General features: G+C 42.3%; 2 protein-coding genes across 5 annotated transcripts; one reads left to right on the top strand and one right to left on the bottom strand.

Annotated features, from left to right (window-relative positions):
* Positions 1-1389: 1389 nt before the first annotated feature.
* On the bottom strand, positions 1390-15108 carry LOC130164519 (butyrophilin-like protein 2). 4 transcript variants are annotated; one of them, XM_056369301.1, is made up of 10 exons: positions 14951-15108; positions 13154-13495; positions 11519-11860; positions 6232-6573; positions 5975-6082; positions 5521-5856; positions 4955-5042; positions 3416-3780; positions 3188-3235; positions 1390-2712 (listed from the first exon to the last, which is right to left on the bottom strand). In XM_056369301.1, the coding sequence occupies exons 1-10, from the start codon at positions 14985-14987 to the stop codon at positions 2681-2683; spliced, it is 2040 nt and encodes a 679-aa protein (XP_056225276.1). In that variant the 5' UTR covers positions 14988-15108; the 3' UTR covers positions 1390-2680. The 4 variants fall into 4 exon arrangements, with proteins under 4 accessions (XP_056225276.1, XP_056225277.1, XP_056225279.1 ...); XM_056369302.1 differs by having other exon boundaries at positions 3188-3232; XM_056369304.1 differs by lacking the exon at positions 4955-5042 and having other exon boundaries at positions 3416-3757.
* A 970-nt stretch (positions 15109-16078) lies between these two features.
* Positions 16079-21749, top strand: LOC130164920 (uncharacterized). The gene is made up of 8 exons (XM_056369917.1): positions 16079-16340; positions 19020-19061; positions 19140-19415; positions 19819-20055; positions 20149-20442; positions 21165-21206; positions 21331-21447; positions 21652-21749. Exons 1-8 carry the CDS (start codon positions 16310-16312, stop codon positions 21747-21749), a joined length of 1137 nt encoding a protein of 378 aa, XP_056225892.1. The 5' UTR covers positions 16079-16309.
* Positions 21750-22224: the final 475 nt, after the last annotated feature.

Below are 22224 nucleotides of genomic sequence, written 5' to 3'. Positions count from 1 at the left end.
TTAACTTGAAAAGACTTAAGGTTTGGATGTTAACAATGTTAATAGATTATCAAACGTCATGAGGTAATTACTCATGATTACATTTTTGGAGTTGTTTCGTTCCTAAGTGTGAAACTTAAAGAGGTGGTTGCTAGCTTTAGAAGCTGGTTATTTTGTGATCATTAAGGGTTTTAGGTTGGTTTCAAGTAGTTACTGGGATGTTATATGTGGCTGCTGGGGTATTTTGGAGTGGATGGTAGGGTGTTACCCAGTGGTTGCTAGGTTGTTTGGAGTGGTTACTAGGGAGTTGCTGGAGCCTTCAGAGAGGTTAGTACAATGGCTGGTTTGGAGGGAGTTTTGTCAGTTGCTGAGGTGTAATAATGTGATGTAATGACATTTAATGTATTCTGTATGTTTTATTGTATTTTTAATGGGTGTTTTTCTTCTTCTTCTTCTTCTTCTTATAGACTTAATTCTACCCACGAGGGTATATGACATACTGTATACTGGTCTGGGGCTGTTTTCGCAGTTTGGGACTCCTAGTTCCAATGAAGGGAAATATTAATGATACAACACACAATAATATTTGAGACACCAATGTACTCCCGTTTCCTGTTTTCAACATCACACTGACAAAGCCAGGTCCATAAAGAAATGTTTTTTTCCAGTTTTGGTGTGGAAGAACCAGACCTCAGCCTCTTCCACTGATGGTGAACCCTGACCGTTATCACCTGACATCATCAATCTTCCCTGCAGCCAGGTTTAAAATCTGGTGAAAAGCCCGACACCAGAAGAGGGGAGGCTGTTGTAGCAGCAGACTGACGCTCATGGTGAAATGACATATTCAACATGTCACATCATGTATGGGTGTAAAATGTTAAATGTTTATAAAAATATCCGTCCTTCTTGAAGCAGATTTATCCTGTTGTCTGTAGAGCACCAGGAGAGGGAGGTTATTCAAAAGATCCAAATTATGAGAAGTGACAACATGATAAAACACATGTGCAGTGAAGTTGATCTGTTGTGGTATTTGCATGGCCAGCAGCTGTACTACATGTCACCCTACGCGCCTCTGGGAAACACTACATTACTTCTGTTTTGCATTTCCCCTCTGGCCACACACACGGCAGATGAACCTGTTATTTTGATTATAATAATGACGAGGATTGATCACATCGTCACTTATCACACTGGGCTAACGACTAGATGGACCTGAGTAATCTTACCACACGCAGTCTCTCTCCCTCCGTGTGCATCTGATAAGTGGGCATTTCATGTTCTTGTGCCACAGTTGTCACTAACGAGAAGCCAGGTGCAGCAGCCATTTGTTTAAAGCCCTCACATCCGTCACGGCCTCTCAAAACAAAACAGGCTCAAGTGGAAAACATATAAAGGACGCAGAGACTCTGCTAAAGAAGAGGAAGCAGGTTTATTTGAAACATAATAAACTATACTCATGCTAAAGAAACACAGTCATGCAATTAATCTTCTAACAGCAGTTTGTTTCTCTGAGACACAATTCTGATTTCTTCCAGTAGACAACATGTAGCTACCGCTACCAAACTCTCCCAAAACTCATTCATTCCCTTTGACCCAGACTCAACCTTCACACCTTCATAATTTACTCAAAATATAACACACACACATTCTCTTCACATTTGAATTCATTCATTCAGCATAAAATACTGACAGTATTGAAATACTGCGATATCAGTATGTGGCTGGAGACAAAAGCAGTCCAGCTCAGACATGAGCTCAGACAGCTAAGACTCCGCTGCTAAAGCTGAACACGTGTGCAACATCTCACAGTAATAATAAAAAAAAACCACTGAGAAATAAACAAATACAAACGAAATAATATTGGATAAGTTGCTGTTTACAAAAGTAGTGCAATCTCCAAAATGCATCTGTATGATGAGGTTTGTGTCGACACGGGAGAATTTCATTCTTACTTATGTTCAAATCTCTCAACAGAAAAATAAAAAAAACGAACCTGTCCTAGACGAGCTAACTTAAGCTAACCTGCAGGCTATTAGCCACAGCCTGTTGTAGCGGTACCTGCTGTAATGTAGCTGTGGTCCCGGGTGTGTTGAGGTGTGTTAAGATTATTTCTCTGTAGTAGTTGAACATCTAAAAGAAATCGTATGAATTTTCCTATGACGTCGGGTCAGAGCGCATTTATTGTTTGGTGGATACATCTCGGCTTTTCTCTGTTGCCAAGTAAAGCAGCGTTGCCAAACACTTAATTCCCTCACTGATCGGGTTGTTTCAGTTGGAGATGTTATTTAATCCTTCACAAACTCCACAACGTGGCGCGGTCGGAGTCCTCTCCACTACTTCTAACTTCTCCCAGATATAGGAGCTAATTTTAGCGCTAAGTGGCTCAATGAATTACTCTTAGTCAGAAAAATGAGGAGTCCTAAAGTTAGGACTGACACGCCTAAATCTACTAAATCAGCAAGTTAGGAGCTACTTTTACTCTTGAGAATACTGGCCCTGATGTTCTAATGCTAAATGTTTTCTAAAAAGCAGCAGTTAATACCCTTGTTCTAATTAAATTTTAAGTGTTTTAAGGCTAATGAGTTAATATTGCAACAGAAAACTGAGCACAGTGAAAAAAAATAAGAATAAAACAGACATCTCTTGGTCGGCAGTGAGCTATCGTTCTTCTGTCAATCCATCCTGTCGCTGCAGAGGTATGTCATGTCAACTGCCATGTATGATGTCTGTCACCTGTAAGGGGATATAAAATTCACTGGATAAATTAAGATACAAGTTTACAAAATATATGAAATACCCACAGTAAAATCTGTCTACAATATAGGTATACATACATATATACATACATACATACAGGTATATATTTATATAGGCTAGATATATACTGTATGTCAGTACATGGAAATTGTTCCCATTTGTAATAGGTCTCAGGTATAATTTTTTACATAAATATGTACATATAAAATAAAATATACTTTTCATATATGGAAATTCAATATGTGTACATATATTACATTTGCGTATGGGATTACCACCTCGTGGTTGTGCGCCTCTGCCAACCAATCAAGTTGCAGGTCTGTCTGTCCAGACTCATATAACATATACAGCCAAGTGTTTATATATAAATGTAAATAATAATAATAATAATAATAATAATAATAATAATAACAATAATAATAATGATAATAATAATAATAATAATACTGACCATAGGACTGCGGACGTCTACCCCTCCTTCTGAACCAGGGTGTCTCTGCTGATGGAACACGTGGATATATAAAATTGGTTCATTTGCATTTATTTCTCAAAATATTCAATATTCAGAATTATGTATTCACACACACACACACACACACACACACGCACACACACACACACACACACACACACACACACACACAAAGTAATGCCAGTGATGTGTAGCAGGAGCACTGACCTCTGATCTGTGCACAGTACTGACGTTGGACCTGGAGCTCCACCACTTTCTGAGCCAGGATGACCCCCCCTCTGTGGACGGTGCAGATGAAGATGCCGCTGTCCTCACGGCGGGGGTCTTCCAGGACAAGATCGAGGGACAGCGGGCCTGACATCTTTGAGCGCAAATGGTAAAACTCGTGCTGGTCCACAGGCTGGTCACTGCCGATCACACACCGATGGACCACCTTGTGTTCAGGGCCAGACAAGCTCCACTCCACTGTGACGCCCTCAAAGACCTCAAGGGGGATTTTGAACGGCAGCTTTACGGACTCCTCCCCCTCCCTAGCCATCACCAGGAAGACTGAGGAAGAAAAGAGTTTGGGGCTGTATTGTCACATTAGGGGGGTCACATTAGTGTTAGTCTGTTAGCAGGTTCATGAATCATATATTTTTTGAATTCAGGCGTGTTCTCACACGACTTCTTAATGTGATTTTAATGGGGTTTTATTCGTTAAGAACTTGAATCAGCTTTATTGGCCAAGTACATATGAACACCCAAGACCCACTTTCTGCTGGCTGACAGATGTTCAGGGAGGTACAAAGAAACAAGCACAGCAAACAGATGGAGGTGTAGAAAAGTTGAAAAGAGAAAGAAAAGTGACAACTCAGCAGCCAATCGATTGTCAGATTGAGCTTGGAGGACCAATCAAGCTCCACTGCTCAGTTTTGCCTTATTTTACATTGGTAGAAAGTCTTTAGCTGGACATGGTTAATTACACATCTCATGCTAACATGTCTTAGCAAAAATATTTTTAGTAACTACAGTAATCACTATAACCTGAGAGATGGCAGCAGTGAAGCTCAAAATGTTAAGATGTAGGAATATGAGACAAGTTGCAGTATCTAGCTGCTACTTACTAAATCTACCATGTTTTGCTAACTGGGTTTGAAGGACAATAAATGACATAAATATAAATAAATAAATGCAGAATGAAATGATTAAATACATGATTAAATGCAAAATAAACACATTTTGAAAAATGCTATTTCAGCATTTTTACATTGATTTATTTTTCAATTCATAATTATTTATTAACTTCTGTAATTCTGCATTTATTTATTCACACATTTCAAAATGTATTCATGTATTTCTACATTTATTTGTGTCTGTATTTCTGCATTTATTTATTTATACAATTGTTTATGTATTTCAAAATCTATTTATTTCTTTATTTTTACATCCATTTTTTTTATTTCTGCATTTATAGATTTATCTATTTGTTTCTTATGTTTTTATGTATTTCCACATTTAAAATATTTTTTTTTTAATTTGTTTCTACATTTATTTATTTCTGTATTTTTAAATTCATTTCTGTGTCCATATGCTAATTAGGTAGACGGCCCTCCCTCTGGATTGGTTGACGCTTGGATGGATCGACTATTACTACCGTTGACTTGACTAGACACTATTTATTTATTTATTTACTTCATTGTCATTTTCTTTTGTCCTTCATATGAGTGAACTACAGAAGACACAGTAATGACGGTGACAACTCACAGGAATGACCCGAGCTTGTCCTGGTAAAAGAGTGAGAGCAAGAAAAAGACCAGAAGAGCAGCAACAAGAAGAACAGCAGAGATAGGATCTGTAGGAAAAAGAAAGGAAAGTAGAACATGGAGGAAAGGTTGAGCTCACACTTATTGGGAAACCGTGATTGGCAGCCGTTTGATAGATTCGATTCAGATCAAAACAAACCCAGAATGAACAACACTCACCTGTGCTTAAGTTTCAGTGCTCACATGACCTGAATTAACCAATGAATGTTAATTTCCAGTTTCCATTTCACAATGGTGCAGACCAGAGAGCTGCCTGAGAGCATCAGAAATACTTTATTTGAATAAAACATGACAATTCCAAAGGTTAAAAGGATCCTGACAGAAACTGAAATCCCCGTTTTCAAAAGTTATCAAGAAGTTTCACTTTCATAAAACTGTTGCGACACTTCCAGGACGTGGAGCTGAGAAGAAGCTCAATGAGAGAAGTTTCTTTTTTTCACGTAATTGCTAGTCTTTTTGCGAATGTAATTAATGATCACTGACCTCTGATCTGTGCTCAGTACTGACCTTGGACCAGGACCTCCACCACTTTCTGAGCCAGGATGACTCCATCTCTGCGGACGTTGCAGATGTAAATGCCGCTGTCCTCACAGCAGGGGTCACTCAGGGTCAGACTGAGGTCTCCAGTCTCCAGGTTTGTCATCTCTGTGCGCTCGTAGTAAACCTCAGGCTGTTTCTCAGGCTGGTCACAACCGATCACTTGCCGGTGGACCACCTTGGGTTTAGGGCCAGACAAGATCCACTCCACTATGGTGCCTGCATGAAGGTCGACTGTGGCTTGGTAGGGCAGCTTTACTAACCCCGCCCCCTCCCTCACGATCACCCGACAGACTGAGGCGACAGCTGAACGAAGAAAAAGGACAATTCTGTAAGCGTCAATGAGAAGGTTGTATCTATTCGGGTCTTAAAGGTGTCAACTTGTGAAGGTCAGAAAGGTCAAAACAGTACATGTGCAACATACCTGCCCTGGTGTTTCTCCGCCAACAACATGCTCCAAAAAAACAGATGAAAGTACCAAGTAGTGCGGCACAAAAACCCCAGCAAAGTGAGAACTTTTGTACAATCGTTTCTGTGGAAACAAGATAAAACTACATGATACACTTTGATGACATTTACTTTGACCCCTGACCTGCTTCTAAGCTGTGACCTCTGTATCTACAGCAGTGACCTGACCTCTGACCTGCAGCAACAGTTGAGGTGTTAGGTTTTGCTCCTTACCGTTGACTAGCAGCGGTACTTCTTCCCGGTGCAGATCCCCTCCCTCCCTGCGGATGATGCAGGTGTAGGTGCCGCTGTCGTTGAGACGTGGTTCAGACAGAGTGAGGCTGGCGAGTCCGTTCTCCTGCAGTGGATCGCTCACTGATGTACGGCCTCTGTAATTCTGGTTCTGATTGTCCAGGTCATCGCGTCCCTGCTCCTTAAAGTGGATGATTGAGGGATTGAGATCTTCACGGCGCCACACCACCGACAAATCCTTCCGATCCTCCAGATTGACAGAGCAGGGCAGCACGACGGACTTTGCCCCTGCATCGACCTCCACAGCCGCGGCATGTTGGCAAACTGAAAAACAAACTGGTTTTATTATTGACAACATGTCTGTCTGAATGCAGAAAGAAGATTCAGTGGGACCTCAGCAGCAGAGGTGCCTTGCTCTTTGTTTGCAAAATGTGAACACAGCTTTATGCGCCAGGTCTTTTAAATATGATATGATATGATACCACAGTAATGTATTTAGTTCCAACAATGAGTCCCATTAAGAGATAGTTCTAATAATAATATGAATATTTAAGCTGTAGCCTTAGCCTGTGCAACTTACTTCCTATTTTCAGTAGGTGGTGCTATGACTTCATATTAGCAGGCAGATATCTTAAGTATGGGACTGTCATCAAACGTATGAAGGTTGTGCAGAGTGGACAATGAAATGTATTTGAGTTATTTATTTAACAACTTCCTGTTTAATGGCGAAACATCAAAATTTGCAGCGCTGCAATGGGCACGTCCCCTGACAAAAAGCTTTACAACAAATCTGATGAATTCTCTAGGGAGGAGATTATTAAAGTATGATGTCCATATTTCGCAAAAACGGCGCCAATTAAATTTAAAATGGTTGACTTCCTGTTGGGGTTAGAGTATGGGTGCAAGAGGCTTTTTTGTAGGTCTTGGCATGTGGCATGTACCTACTGAATTTCACACATTTAGATGAAACACAGCGCAAGGGCTACTTTGTTGAAATTTTCTAAGTGGCGCTATCAAGCCATTTTGCAACAACCATGTGCGAGACTCATGAAATATGTCTGATGCATGTGCACAGTTTGAGTTTTTGAGCATGTTTAGGCCTCAAATGGGAGATTTTCATTACAGAATAGTAAGAAAGGACCAGTCGCTGGTTGGGCCCTTATAATATGAATATGAGCCAGATGAGTTGGATCTCAAAAGACTGAAATACAGCCCAAGAGTATCTTTTCCCACAATTCCTCCATGGATAATGGAACAACCCATCATGGATATGTCACTTCTGAGTACCACTACACTACTACTACTAATCATAATAATAATAATAAAATAAATCAGTTTCATCAGCAGCATCATTTGTAAATACCGGGATCTAAAAGGGTTTCAGACCATATAGCAGCATATGCAGCAGAGGTGATACCCCAGTAGGTGTAGGTAATAGACTTGAATGTTGGATGTCAACCTCCTTACAAAAGAACAGGAAGTAGAAGAAGAAGAAGTGAATCGTCACTTCCCCCGCGCACAGCCCCGACTCCCCCCAAGAGTGAAGGTCAGAAAGGGACAAAGCGCAGCACACTGCCTGAGCGAGTCCGTACTGGTGCTCTGACCTCCGGGAAACTCGCTTAGGAAAGTGGAAAAATGTTTTCAAACCGGAGAAAACACTTAAAACGTGATGTTGGGTGAAATTCTGCTCGAGTTAACGTCCCTGGTAGAGCTAACCTTCCGCTGCTCTGTCTGACAATGCTAACAGCTAGCTAGCAGCTAACTGGCTAACCGACTAACCTTCCTCTGCTCTGATGGACACGGCTGACAGCTACCTAGCTAGCAGCTAACTTTATAACCTTTCTATGCTCTGATGACCAAGGCTAACGGCTAGCTAGCATCTAACTTGATAACCTTTCTCTGCTCTGATGGACTCGGCCGGGCGCTCCCACTGGACAACGGGATGCAGCGCTAACACTAGCCTGGGGCTCTAGATTAGCTGCGACCTCACTGTTAGCACACTGAAAACTGTTGCGGTCTGGCTGAAAACACTTGCGGTAAAGCAGAGAGGCGATGTCTGCTTTATTTTAAGCGTTTTCAGACAGTGGTTTTAATTTATACACGTACTAAGTATAGTTATCATGACAAAAGTGCGTGTGGTTAAAAGTCAAAACGCTTCTAAAAAGCAGCGCGTCACCGCTTCCCAAAGTTGTCACCATGGGGACGAGTGTTACTATTCCCTGCCTCCTCGTGCCCTATGCCCAGGTCAGTATTGGCACCGGGTCCCCGCTGTCCACCTGGAGAGGCAGACCTAGTCAAACAGAGCAGAGAAAGGTGGTCGCTTACCTGTCACAGCGGTCAGGAGAAGAACCGAAGTCTTCATCTTGGAAAATGATCCCGTGTACCCTCGGCCACTCATTCAGGAGTGAGTATTGTGATGAGGGGGACATGTGGGGCGTGATCAAGTCTATTAAGTACCACCCTGTGTATGATTCAACCTCCTTCAAATCACGTGTTATACTGTATATTATGTAATAAATTAATCTTTTATTTATTTTTATACTTTTTTTTTTTTTTTACCTGAGAATCATAGTTTGTTTTGTAACTTTTTTCTGTTTATTACATTATTATCTTTATGTATTTTCTTTACAATAATTTGCAACTATGGTTTCGTAAGAACATAATTGTTTAAGTCGACATGATTTATGAAGTTACATTGTCAGTTACTTAATTTCTTCAACAGCGACGTTTACATTGTCACTGCACTGTTTAATAAAATAAAGATTTGATCAAATAAATGCAGTACGTTGTTGTTTTGCGGTGGTGGTGGTCGGGCACGGTCTAATTCCCGGAGCACGAGTGGCCTCGGTTAAACTTTACCACAGCAGCACGTTCTAGGTCACAAAAGTGTGAGTGTTGTCCTCAATGTGTCACACTGTTTAGTAAAACACATACACACACACAGTTCATTCGAGTTTATTAGACCTTTTATTAAATATAGGTAGTGTTGAATGAAAACATGGAGGGCGATGGGTTGAGGTGGATTGGGGGGGAAACCGCTGTCACTAGTGGTAAGACCCTTCACCCAAACACCGCAATTATGGCTGGGATGTGAAACAGAACTTTTCAGAATAAAAGCTCACAATAACTTGAACTCAAGCCTTTTTAGCGCCAGATTGCTGGACAGTTCACTACAAGTCCTCATTGTTTTGTGTCATTCACTGTCAACATGGACATAAGTGTAATGAAATATAATAAACAATCTGCATCTGTATAGATCTGTGAGAAACCATAATAGTTCAATATTAGTTTCCCCCCATTTCCAATTCTTTCTCATTCAAGGACGCTAAGATAAACCTGTGGTTGTGGAAATAACCAAAGAGGTATAGACAACAAGTAATTCCATTTCATTAGCCTTCATGCTTCCAGTCAGACAATAAACTTTAATCTTAAAATTGAGAAAAACAAATATAAAACAACAACATATCAAACATTCATAAAAAGTTTCTGATGAAAGAATGTGCTAAGAGGAGTTTTAAAAAACACAAATGCTTCCTGTCGGATCTCAGCTGGTAGACTGTTCCACAGTTTGAAGGCCGGGTCACGTGCAGTCACCGGCCGAGACCCAGGAAGAACCAGCAGAGCTCCCTCCATTGATAAGTAGACGCCCAGGCACATATGGGGTTAAAAAGTCCTTGATATCGTTTGGAGCGAGGCCGTTTAATGCTTTGAAAGTGATGAGTAGAATTTTAATCTGGAATATAACAGGTAAATTTGGAAGTATTGGAGTGATGTGTTCATATGGCTTGGTGCCGGCGTTCTGTCCCAGTTGTAATCGGTGGAGGGAGCTCTGACTGATTCCAGCATATAGTACATTGCAATAGTCAAGGTGCGAGAAAAAAAAAAGCGTGTGACTGGCATGGCGATTCTTTGAGTTAAAAATGATTTGAAAACATTTTTCACTTGGCTAGACATGATCATTAAGAGATTGGTCGATAATTATTCAGGGCATTTGATTGTCCGATGTTATGTAAAGGCAGTATGTAGGCTGTTTTTCCAAATGTCAGGGATGCTTTCTGTTTGCTACAGGCAGATTAAAATATAAGAATTTAAAATATTTGGTAAACCGCAGTATTTTTAATCCTTGCTCGAATTAAATTTGAAGTAAACAAAGTGAGGGGTGGCTCGCCTGGTGGAGCGTGTGCCACATGGGCTTAATCCTCACTGCTCTCTCCCTGACTATCTCTCACTGTCCTATCAAAATAAAGGCAAAAATACCCCCCCCAAAAAAAGAACTGAGTGTGAATCTGCTCATGGGTCGTTTTCATCGTCTTGGCTGACCGTCACCAGTCAGGGCGTCGTCTTCCCTCTGTGAAACCAGTGTGCTTAGTGTTGTCAGCTGTGGCATCATCATGCTTCTCACGTTTTCAATCCACCCTGGTGCTGCAGAGGAGACAGAGGTCAGTCAGAAACAAAAGACATGCACTGTTTTTGTGTCAGTGTGTGTGTGTGTGTGTTTTCTTGTCAGTGCCCCCAAACGACTGCTCAGTACTGACCTTGGACCAGGACCTCCACCACTCTCTGAGCCAGGATGACTCCATCTCTGCGGACGTTGCAGACGTAAATGCCGCTGTCCTCACAGCAGGGGTCACTCAGGGTCAGACTGAGGTCTCCAGTCTCCAGGTTTGTCATCTTTGTGCGCTCGTAGTAAACCTCAGGCTGTTTCTCAGGCTGGTCACAACCGATCACTTGCCGGTGGACCACCTTGGGTTCAGGGTCTGACAAGCTCCACTCCACTCCTGCGCCTCCAGGAAGCTCGACTGCGGTTTGGTAGGGCAGCTTTACGACCTGCGCCCCCTCCCTCACCATCACCCGGCAGACTGAGGCGACAGCTGAACAAAGACAAAGACAATTCTGTAAGCATCAATGAGAAGGTTGTATATATCCGGGTCTTCGGATGTAGTCAATCTTAATCTTTTTCAAACAAGAGCTTCGAGACCGAACCAAACAGTACATGTGTGACGTACCTGCCCTGGTCTTCTTCCTCCAAAAATATGCTACAAAAGACCCCTCAGAGAGACCAGTGAGTATGGCACCCAGCAAAAGACCCAGGAGAAGGGAGGAAATTTGTGGAAATGGTTCTATGGAAACAAGATAAAACTACATGATACACTTTGATGACATTTACTTTGACCCCTGACCTGCTTCTAAGCTGTGACCTCTGTATCTACAGCAGTGACCTGACCTCTGACCTGCAGCAACAGTTGAGGTGTTAGGTTTTGCTGCTTACCGTTGACTAGCAGCGGTACTTCTGTCCGGTGCAGATCCTTTCCCTCCCTGCGGATGATGCAGGTGTAGGTGCCGCTGTCGTTGAGACGTGGTTCAGACAGAGTGAGGCTGGCGAGTCCGTTCTCCTGCAGTGAATCGCTCACTGATGTGCGGCCTCTGTAATTCTGGTTCTGCGTGTCCAGGTCATCGCGTCCCTGCTCCTTAAAGTGGATGACTGAGGGATTGAGATCTTTACGGCGCCACACCACCGACAAATCCTTCCGATCCTCCAGAGTGACAGAGCAGGGCAGCACGACAGACTTTGCTAATGTATTGACCTCCACAGCCGCGGCATGTTGGCAAACTGAAAAACAAACAGGAGAGCGTGGTCAGAGAGCTGCTGTTGTACAGGTACTATATCAAACATGTTAATAAAAACAAGTGGGGATCATAAGGAGTTTTTTTTTACCGATGCAATGTTAAAAAAGTTGAAATAATAAGCAATATATAATAATATACATGCTAACATGCGTTCCTGGCGAATGCTGCATTAATGCCTTTAATCTTTAGATCATCAGGATGAAGGCTAGAACAGTTCCCTGTGTTTAAACACATAAACCAGTTCCTCAGCTGGACTTCCCCAACCGTGCATCATGGTCTCACAGGTGCATGAAACAACACGCTCCCACCAACACAACCCCTGGTGGTGTTTTCACCGCTGGGCAAATGTCTACGTCAGCGAGGAATCGGCTCCTTTGGTTTCGCTTGAGAGTTTTCCACCTCTGGCTCTCATGAAAACACATATGGAAATTATACACAGATAATTTGGATTATCTGTGTTCTTTGCCTAACAAGAACTTTCACTGCTGAGGAACCTGAACCAGGACTCCGCCCACCACACACCTGTTCACCTGTCGCTACTTATGAGGAGTTTTCACAGCATGAGAAAAAATGTTGCATATTCAACCTGACTCATTGGCTTGTGTGAAAACAAAGCAAAATGCCACGTGTACTATATGTATCAGCTGAAGTTTAACATCTCACCTGCATGCCTGAATTCCACTTAATCATGTCGCCCGGCCTCATGCAACCATAAGGTTGCTGCTTCTGTACAGAGCACAACCTGTGACATGTTGAGGCTTTTTAAAAGGAAGTGGTGATCGAGGCTCAGGACATCACACCGCTATTCAGACCGTTTGACAGTTAGTCAACATCCCGACGACATGACGGTTTCATCTGCCCCTCTGCTCCTAGGTGAGTTAAACCCAGAGCTTTTGAAATTGTTCCAAACAGTCAGAGATTTTGTTGATGTTTTTGGTGATTACTGACCAAACAGAATAAATGACGTCACCATTTCAGCTGTAAACACTAAACCAGGAGGAGAAAATTGTGATTCTTTGCTCGTTCGAGGATTTTACTCTGTTGAAGTGTTAAGTGTGTTTTAAATGGATATGAAGTGATTAGTTAAAACACTTTTTTTTTTTTTACTAATTTAGTAACTTGACCTGTAGTTTTTTAAGGCACCTATTCAGTTGTTGTGTTTGATGGCATTTACTTTGACCCCTGACCTGCTTCTAAGCTGTGACCTCTGTATCTACAGCAGTGACCTGACCTCTGACCTGCAGCAACAGTTGAGGTGTTAGGTTTTGCTCCTTACCGTTGACTAGCAGCGGTACTTCTGTCCGGTGCAGATCCTTTCCCTCCCTGCGGATGATGCAGGTGTAGTTGCCGGTGTCGTTGAGACGTGGTTCAGACAGAGTGAGGCTGGCGAGTCCGTTCTCCTGCAGTGGATCGCTCACTGATGTACGGCCTCTGTAATTCTGGTTCTGATTGTCCAGGTCATCGCGTCCCTGCTCCTTAAAGTGGATGACTGAGGGATTGAGATCTTTACGGCGCCACACCACCGACAAATCCTTCCGATCCTCCAGAGTGACAGAGCAGGGCAGCACGACGGACTTTGCCTCTGCATCGACCTCCACGGTTGCAGCATGTTGGAAAACTGAAAAACAAACAGGAGAGCGTGGTCAGAGAGCTGCTGTTGTACAGGTACTTTATCAAACATGTTAATAAAAACAAGTGGGGATCATAAGGAGTTATTTTTTACTGATGCAATATTAAAAAAGTTGAAATAATAAGCAATATATAATAATATACATGCTAACATGCGTTCCTGGCGAATGCTGCATTAATGCCTTTAATCTTTAGATCATCAGGATGAAGGCTAGAACAGTTCCCTGTGTTTAAACACATAAACCAGTTCCTCAGCTGGACTTCCCCAACCGTGCATCATGGTCTCACAGGTGCATGAAACAACACGCTCCCACCAACACAACCCCTGGTGGTGTTTTCACCGCTGGGCAAATGTCTACGTCAGCGAGGAATCGGCTCCTTTGGTTTCGCTTGAGAGTTTTCCATCTCTGGCTCTCATGAAAACACATATGGAAATTATACACAGATAATTTGGATTATCTGTGTTCTTTGCCTTACAACCAACACAAGAAACACAACTGTATAGATTTTTAATAGACTAACATACCCGTGTTTTTGTTAGAATACATAGAAACAAGATCTGCCACCTTACTTGGCTTCTGTCTGAGCTGTTTTTCCCTGCAGGTATTTGGCACCTCCCAAAAAAATCACAATGGTGATGATATCACCATTGTGATGACGTCAGCAGAAGTGCCTTGTTTTTTGCTGTTGACATGTGAACACAGCTTTACACAAGCACCTTAACATTTAAAGGCGACATAACAAAACAACATAAACTCTAGCTGCTGAAACTACTGCAGCATATGACTGATAATTACTAATATAGTCTCAGTGTTCAGTTTATTAGGAACATGTAGGTAAGACTGGTGCAGTGTAATACAACAGTCCTGCAGTAAATCCTCCTGTATGAAGGTTATAGTCAGTTTGTATTAAAACAGTTGTAGATTCAACTGTATTTTCTATAATTTAGCCTACATTCATTGACATAAATGGGGTAGAAACCCCTGGCACCGGGGCGGCTGCTGGCTGTCTACTGAATGAGTCATGTAGGCAAGCAAGCAGGATCTGCTCTGGACCGTCGACGGACCGTTTACCCAGAACCACATAAGCCCAAAGTCACTAGTTAGTCTTTGCGCTTCATTAAAACCTAGAAATTCAGTTTCAAAACATTTCCAATAAAGCCTTTTAAGATAAAGTTTGTAGTTTACGAGCATACTCGAACGCACCACACGAACCCGCCGTTTATGGTTTATTTGAAGCTTTTTCAAACAGTATTTTTGATTAACACAAGAGAAAAGACTTAAAGCGTGAGGAGAGAGAGTGTAAATCGGACAAATGCACGGCTGGTTAAGAGCTTGAAGTCCTGGGAAAAAAAACGGCGCTTTCCTTGACAGTGAATGGCGCTACAGAGATTTCATCACATGCTGCAGCTGCAGACACATCTGTCACGAAGGTTATAATTTACCGAACAAAAGGGCCAGGAGACATCCGAACACTTTCATCTTCCTGGAAAAAAAGAATAATAACCACGAAATCCAATTTAATTTTCTTTCCGAGTGAAAACGCCGACGATGTAACGTTCAATGAGGGATCCTACAGGAACGTTCTGGACGAGTCCGTCTACTTCCGTGTTCATACGATAGTGACATCACAGAATTTAATCTCTGTGATTGGATATTTCTTTATTTGGGAACGACGATTGCACCAGCTTGTTGCCATGCTGATCCAAGCAATAAAAATAGCGCCAACTACAAATCACTAACATTGACTTCGGGGAACTTTGACTTTTAACAAAGCCTTTCTAATAATGTTCTATTTAATATCATATGTGAACTTCTACAAGAGACAGGAAGTAAGATGTTGCCATGGACACCAAAATACTTCTGGCGTGTTCTGACTAAAAGCGGAAGTTGGCGGGTACTTCAGGAGCGTAGGTGTTAGCAGCACCTCAAGAGCCTCAAGTGAATTTTCAAGACCGCTGAGAAAATTTAGCAAGAAAATACACGTTTTAGACATTTTTGAAAAACACCCACCGGAACAATCCAATATCCATTTAAATGTACGCTTCATGTAGAGTATTTTCAGCAGTTTATCTCCCTGTGAAAACAGCACTGTCCTGTGGCACTGTATAATACCAACTATATATGACTACCTCACACAACCCCATGTCAATATACCTGAACTATACCTTTAACATTCTGTATTCTTGGCTACCCAGGCAGCACAATTTTTCTGGCAAATACTTTTGGCCAAATATTTGTGTTTCTACTGTGTCAATATACACCCCTAATCCTAACCCAGGTCCGGCCCATTGTCATGGCACTGTCAGATTCAACTTCCAGATCTGGGCCAATTCTGGTGCACACACAGGAAGTTTTACTGTCGGTCAACAGTGGAGGGTAACAGCCAGAATCAGGCCAAATATGGAAGTGTATGGGCCAGACTAGGGCCGAAGACCCAGCGTATACTGGGCTAGAAGCGTTCACCAGAACATGTTGCTAACTGGGTAACCATTAGCTAAATATGAGGAGTTTTCACAGCATGAGAAAAAATGTTGCATATTCAACCTGACTCATTGGCTTGTGTGAAAACAAAGCAAAATGCCACGTGTACTATATGTATCAGCTGAAGTTTAACATCTCACCTGCATGCCTGAATTCCACTTAATCATGTCACCCGGCCTCATGCAACCATAAGGTTGCTGCTTCTGTACAGAGCACAACCTGTGACATGTTGAGGCTTTTTAAAAAGGAAGTGGTGATCGAGGCTCAGGACATCACACCGCTATTCAGACCGTTTGACAGTTAGTCAACATCCCGACGACATGAAGGTTTCATCTGCCTCTCTGCTCCTCGGTGAGTGAAACCCAGAGCTTTTGAAATTGTTCCAAACAGTCAGAGATTTTGTTGATGTTTTTGGTGATTACTGACCAAACAGAATAAATGACACTTTTTTTTTTTTTTTTACTAATTTAGTAACTTGACCTGTAGTTTTTTAAGGCATCTATTCAGTTGTTGTGTTGTTTTGAACATTAAATGAGCTTTAAAATTTTAATGTTAAAATTATATCAGTTAGAATGAACCAGAAAATTGTGGAGTTGTTGGGTTTTGGACATTTGATTAACCAGAGGTGTGAATGATTGATATTCACAGTCATTTAGTTGATGGGTCACTGAGGCTCAGAATGGACTGCCATAAAATGTGGTTCGGTCATTCATGCTTATCCTCTGACTTTTCATCCGGCGCCATCATCGGGTCAAAGTTTTCATTTTCATTATTAAATATTGATTAATTCCTATTAGATATATTAATAAAACGCAGTTGGCAGTGATGAAGGTTAGTGTGCAGTTACCTCTGAACACCGGGAGCAGCCTCTCATGCTGTTGGTACATTAGGTCCAGTGAAGGTGGGTTTGGCCATGGTGACAAATAAAGAAGTGAATCTTCAAACTGTGAAAATGGGACTGAAAAGTAAATTTAACTCTAACGCTTGTAAGACTGTATACCTTCAGTTTATTGACTCCGTGAACTTAATTATTTTTTTAAAATGTTTATGACTCATAAGATGCGTTTTATTTGTTGAGTGTTCATCCTTTTGATTTTTCATAGCCAGTGCTTAAAAAATGTGTTTAATATTTCTTTTTCTGAAAAACAGAAGTTAACTGAGCTTGTTTTAGCCCCATGAAAAGGTCCTTTCACACAGGAAACCTCAGCACCATGACGCTATCCACCTGTCACACTTCCTGTACTGAGTGCTATGTTTATGATCATCATGAATGTTTTAACTCAGTCAAACTCTGATGAACGTATCATCTCAAAAACTCCTCCGAATTTTAGACAGAGTGAGACTCATTTAGGATCATACAGGAACTAGAATTACCACGTTGTGGTTGTAGTTACAGCATTGAATAATGACCAGAAGTGGTTTTGCAGAACACTTTGATGTCACAGTGAAGTTGACCTCTGACCTTTTGGATAAAAAATGTCATCATCCTGTCATTATCTAATATCCTCATAGACATTTGAGTTAAATTGTCATAATTAGTGCATGAATTTCTGAGTTCCTGATACTGTATATTGCATTCACAAGAGCGTGAGCTCACCATGACCTTTGACCCTTAAGCCAACAAAATCTTATAAGTTCACCCCTGAGTCCAAGTGAATGTTTGTGCCAAATTTAAGTGCGGAGGACGGAGGGTCAACCCGAAAACACTCTGCCTCTGGCTCTGGTTAGTGGCGGCATAAAAAACAAAACAATTAAATAATAAACCCTTTTATACTTTAACCTTGGTCACTGAGAATTCTCGATACTGATTGGCTATCAGGCGTCCAGTAGTTTCAGAAAACAGAATCTTGTTTCTCTTGATCTCAGAGTCCTTCGAAGGCTGTTAAATGGCCTTGTACTCAAAGTGTTTTCGTCCAACCGCTCTACCATAAAGGTGTGATTGATGGAGAGCTGCCGGGACTGATGTCTGACTGTTGGGCTCTTGGCCCTTCTTGCCTGGTAACTCAGGAAGAGTCCTTGTGGTTGTAATTATTTTCCATTTCACATTGAGGCCACTGTTCTCCTGGGAACACTTGTCACCCTTGCTCTAATCCATGTCTCACCACAGTTTTATCATGGAGGTCTTACAGAGAGTTCCTTCGACTTGATGGCTTAGTTTCTGTCCTGACATCCAGTTTTTGATTTTTAATTAATGTGCAAAAATGTCTAAAAATGTGAGTGTAGATGAATGGGTAAAAATGTAAAATGAAAAGACACATTAAAGTGTGCACAAAGTGAAGGGGTCTGAATACTTTCTAACACCACTGTAGATGTTGTTAGCTCAGCGTGGTCACAAACCACAGATTATAAGGAAGTGCAGAGACCTGTGTGTGACTGATGTGTGTGAGTGGTGTGTGTGAGTGATGTGTGTGAGTGGTGTGTGTGACTGATGTGTGTGGGTTTTGTCAAATGGTGGTAGATAACAGAAAAAAAAACAAAGCAGGAAATCAGTGGTTTGGTTTTTAGTTGCGTTTTGACAATAGCAACATAAGCAGCAGAATTGCGAGGTACAGGAAATATACTTCAGGAGTAACGCAACAACCTCAACACAAGGTCCACTCAGTAACTGTTAAACAGGACTAACTAACTGAACTACCATCGAACAGCTGTCTCCTGTTTGAAAGTCCTCGTGTTTCACGACTTTGTTGCTCTAACGTCACCAACGTCGCCTGATTATAAAACCTAACTAATGTTGATGATAATTGCTCCTTCTGAAGCATAAGTGTTGCAGTGATGACGACTGATGACGGCCCTTTAATGGGGTGATAACAGTCAAAGTGGGTGGTGGAGCTCAGACGAGAACCGCTGCTCCTTAATGTTGAGAGGAAGCAGTTGAGGTGGTCTCCCTGGGGAAGCCCATGAGACCAGGGGAGGGATTCGGTATCCCATCAGGCCTGTGGATGCCTCTGGAGCTTATTGACCGAGCTGACTGATGGTCTTTAAGGCGGCAGACCTTCGCTCTTCTTTAGTAACCGTGTGCTCCTATTGCAGACCTCGCTGTTCTGCTGCTGTCCGGACCGACAGTTTGTGCAGGTGAGCTGATGGAAGTGAAAAACGCTTGTGAACACATTTCACCTTCACTGCAGGTCTGATTGTCCGTTTCTCCTCCAGTCTTTCTGGATGCGAGTCCGAACCGTCTGCAGTTCCTGACAGAGGAGTCCGTCTCTCTGCGCTGTGAGGAGGGACAGCAGAGCTTTGCTGGATGGACAGTGAGGAGGACAGTGAAGGGGAGGACACAGAGGTGTGGTGACGGTGCAGGAGATTTTGGGCGTCTTCACAAATCCTCCTGCATCATCTCAGTCCTCTCCTCATCAACGGACAGCGGAGTTTACTGGTGTGAAAACAACGACGGGCAGAAGAGTCCCGAGCTCAGCATCACTGTGTCTGGTACAGAAACGAAATACTTGAGTCTTTTAGAAATATCAGTAAATGCTTTTATATACACAGCATTTATCTGAGGAGTTGCAAACAGGAAGTATAACGTGGCCGTAGAATCAGTGAGTTAAGCTGTGGGCTGCAACAAAGTAAGCATGCTGAATAATCTATCAGCACATCCTCTTTGCGATGTCCCCGTGGATGTACCGACAACTATCACTGGATTACTGTGATACTGATGACAACATTAACTCATTAACTCAACATAAACACCTGGATGCACCTGTCCCTTGACCTCAGGCAGTGTCTTTACCTCATGTGTCTCCATCTGCGCCCCCATTTCCTGTTTGAGAACTTCCTGAAAGTAGCTGAACTGTTGACGGAATAACTCTGTTTGTGTCGCCTTGTTGTTCAGATGTGATCCTGGAGATTCCTCTGCGTCCCGTGATGACAGGAAGTGACGTCACACTGCGCTGCAGAGCCAGAGACGGGTCCGTAGGCAAAGCTTATTTCTTCATGAATGGTGTCAAGCGTGGGTCGGGACATAAAGGAGAATTCACCATCAGCAAAGTCAAACAGAGTGATGACGGGTTCTACTCTTGTTCCACCGATCTGAGCGGATCGTCTTCGCAGAGCCGGCTGGCGGTCAGAGGTCAGGAAACTAACATTCACTTCCTGGATTTTATTATATGACACACTTAATCGTCACTTTACTGAAGGAGTTTTCTTCTGCTTCCTCCTGCAGATCTTTCTCCTCCCACCACTCCCCGCCACTCTACACTTTCTCCTGATACTCTTTCTCCTCCTCATCCTCCTCCCACCCCTCCCCACCACTCTACACTTTCTCCTGATACTCTTCCTCCTCCTCCTCCTCCTCCTCCTCCTCCTCCGCCCTCCCCTCTCGCCTCCCTCCTCCTCCAGGTTGTGGCGGCTCTGGTCTCGCTGATGGTTGTGGTTTTGTTCCTGGCTGGAGTTCTGCTGCTCTGTAGGAAACAAACGGGTATGAAGGTTGTCGCCACCAGGGTAACGGTTCCTCAAAGTCTGTTGGGTCACATTTAGAGCAGAGACAGGCAGGAAGAAGCGCAGCCAGTGAGTAAATGTTACTTAAAAGGTTTTAAAAATGTAAATTCAATTAAATAAAACACTAAAAAAAGATCAGATGAGCACCGTACTGGTGCCTCATCAGGGGGAATCTGGACTTTAGGAAGGTATCATCACTGCACATCCTCCTGTGCTCCTTACATATCAGGAGAGAGAGGGTTTGACCTTTGACCTTTAGTAACGTCGTCCTCCTTGCAGGCCTGCCTGTGCAGCTGCTGTCTGGACTGGCATTTTCAGCAGGTGAGCCGATGTAATACTCTACCTTCATCCTTCGGCCTTCGTTAACCACGCTGACCTCTGCTTTACCGTGTCTCTTTGTAGCTGTTCTGTGAGTCTTTTTAGTGGTTTGGAATCTGTGTTTACTCATTTTGCATCTCCTTGTAGTTGTTACATGTCTATTTTTACTTGTGTTTTTGTTTCTTTGTGGTCGGTTCGCCTGTCTTTATAGTCCTTTTTTTATTTAATCAAATTCATTTTCTCTCTTTTTAATGTTTTTGCGTCACGTCATTTCTGTGCTGTGTCTCTTTTATTTGTTATGTGTCTGTTTTTACTCGCGTTGTGTCTCTTTCTACTCGTTTGATCGCCTTTCCGACAAGAAACATTCACAGTCACTTGACTCATATATACTTGCTCTTGAGTAACCATGTTGTCCTGCTGCAGGCCTGGCTGTTCTGCTGCTGTCTGGACTGACCGTTTCTGCAGGTGAGCTGATGGAAGCAAAACCTCGTCCTAAAGAAACGAATAATAAAAATACATTTCCTCTGTTCAGCCTGTCTGTCTGTCTGACTGTCTGTCTGTCTGTCCAACTGCTCTTCCTCTCCTTTAGGCGTCTTCCCTCCCCCCTCTGTGTCGCTGCAGACACTGCTCTGCCATCTAGTGGTCTTCTGTCCGTACTGCGTGTCCACTGTCCTAATGATATCCATCTACTGCAGCAGGAGGACAGGTAGCAACCACACACACACACACACACACACACACCCACTGAGTATCAGACAGTGAAGTTTTAATTCACCACACCTGACGGATCTTTTACTTCTGCAACCTTTGCGTCTCTGGTTGTCTCGCTAATATATCTGTAACAAATGTTTTGTTTACTGTTCCTATTAAACAAACAATAAATGAATAAATAAATACACTCCACCCACAGGAAACAAACGACCTGTCTCCATTGAGATGGCCAAGCGCATCGCTAGTGAAGATTATGTCAACGTCACAGCTGATGACGCCACTGAGCACGACTTCTGAGCTGAAGAAGCTGAACGTTATGTGTGTTAAAGCAGCAATCACAGTAATTACTGATCATTCTACTCCGGTTTTTTATCTGAATATCACAAACTGACACATCAACCCAACAGATTTTCATGATTTTGGTGGTTTTCATGTTTTTTCACAGACTGACTAAAAATCTCAAATTTATATCTCTAAAATAAAATACACAGTATCACATTAAACTAGAGAAGATGTCACAATAAAAGTCCTGTTCTGGATCTGTCACATAAACAAATCCATCCTTAACAAAGTCAATGTTTTGCAGAGTCAAGCTTTTTTTTTTTGTGTGTGCATGTGTTGTGAAGGAGAAAAACAGAACAAATTAATAAATTAATTCTCAAAGTGATCTAACAGGTCACAGGTTTTATTATATCCTGGCATTTCAAGTATCCAGATATTTCTTTATCATAGAAGGATGCCTCCTTACAAATATCCAAATACATTTCAATGC

This window comes from Seriola aureovittata, chromosome 23 (genome assembly GCF_021018895.1).
Source record: "Seriola aureovittata isolate HTS-2021-v1 ecotype China chromosome 23, ASM2101889v1, whole genome shotgun sequence".
In the NCBI taxonomy this organism is placed as follows: Eukaryota; Metazoa; Chordata; class Actinopteri; order Carangiformes; family Carangidae; genus Seriola; species Seriola aureovittata.
Note: the sequence above shows the minus strand (reverse complement) of the source record. Positions and strands in the feature narration are given on the sequence as shown.

What these genes read in the sequence shown, in the direction of transcription:
- LOC130164519 (XM_056369301.1), bottom strand. Translation starts at nt 14,987, where the DNA reads ATGAAAGTGTTCGGATGTCTCCTGGCCCTTTTGTTCG. An exon ending in TCTCCTGGCCCTTTTGTTCG is followed by an intron (nt 13,496 to 14,950) that starts GTAAATTATAAC and finishes TTTGTTTTTCAG; the next exon opens with TTTTCCAACATGCTGCAACC. An exon ending in GACAAGCTCGGGTCATTCCT is followed by an intron (nt 3,781 to 4,954) that starts GTGAGTTGTCAC and finishes GTGACAATACAG; the next exon opens with CCCCAAACTCTTTTCTTCCT.
- LOC130164920 (XM_056369917.1), top strand. Translation starts at nt 16,310, where the DNA reads ATGAAGGTTTCATCTGCCTCTCTGCTCCTCG. An exon ending in CGGACCGACAGTTTGTGCAG is followed by an intron (nt 19,062 to 19,139) that starts GTGAGCTGATGG and finishes TTTCTCCTCCAG; the next exon opens with TCTTTCTGGATGCGAGTCCG. An exon ending in TGGACTGACCGTTTCTGCAG is followed by an intron (nt 21,207 to 21,330) that starts GTGAGCTGATGG and finishes CCTCTCCTTTAG; the next exon opens with GCGTCTTCCCTCCCCCCTCT.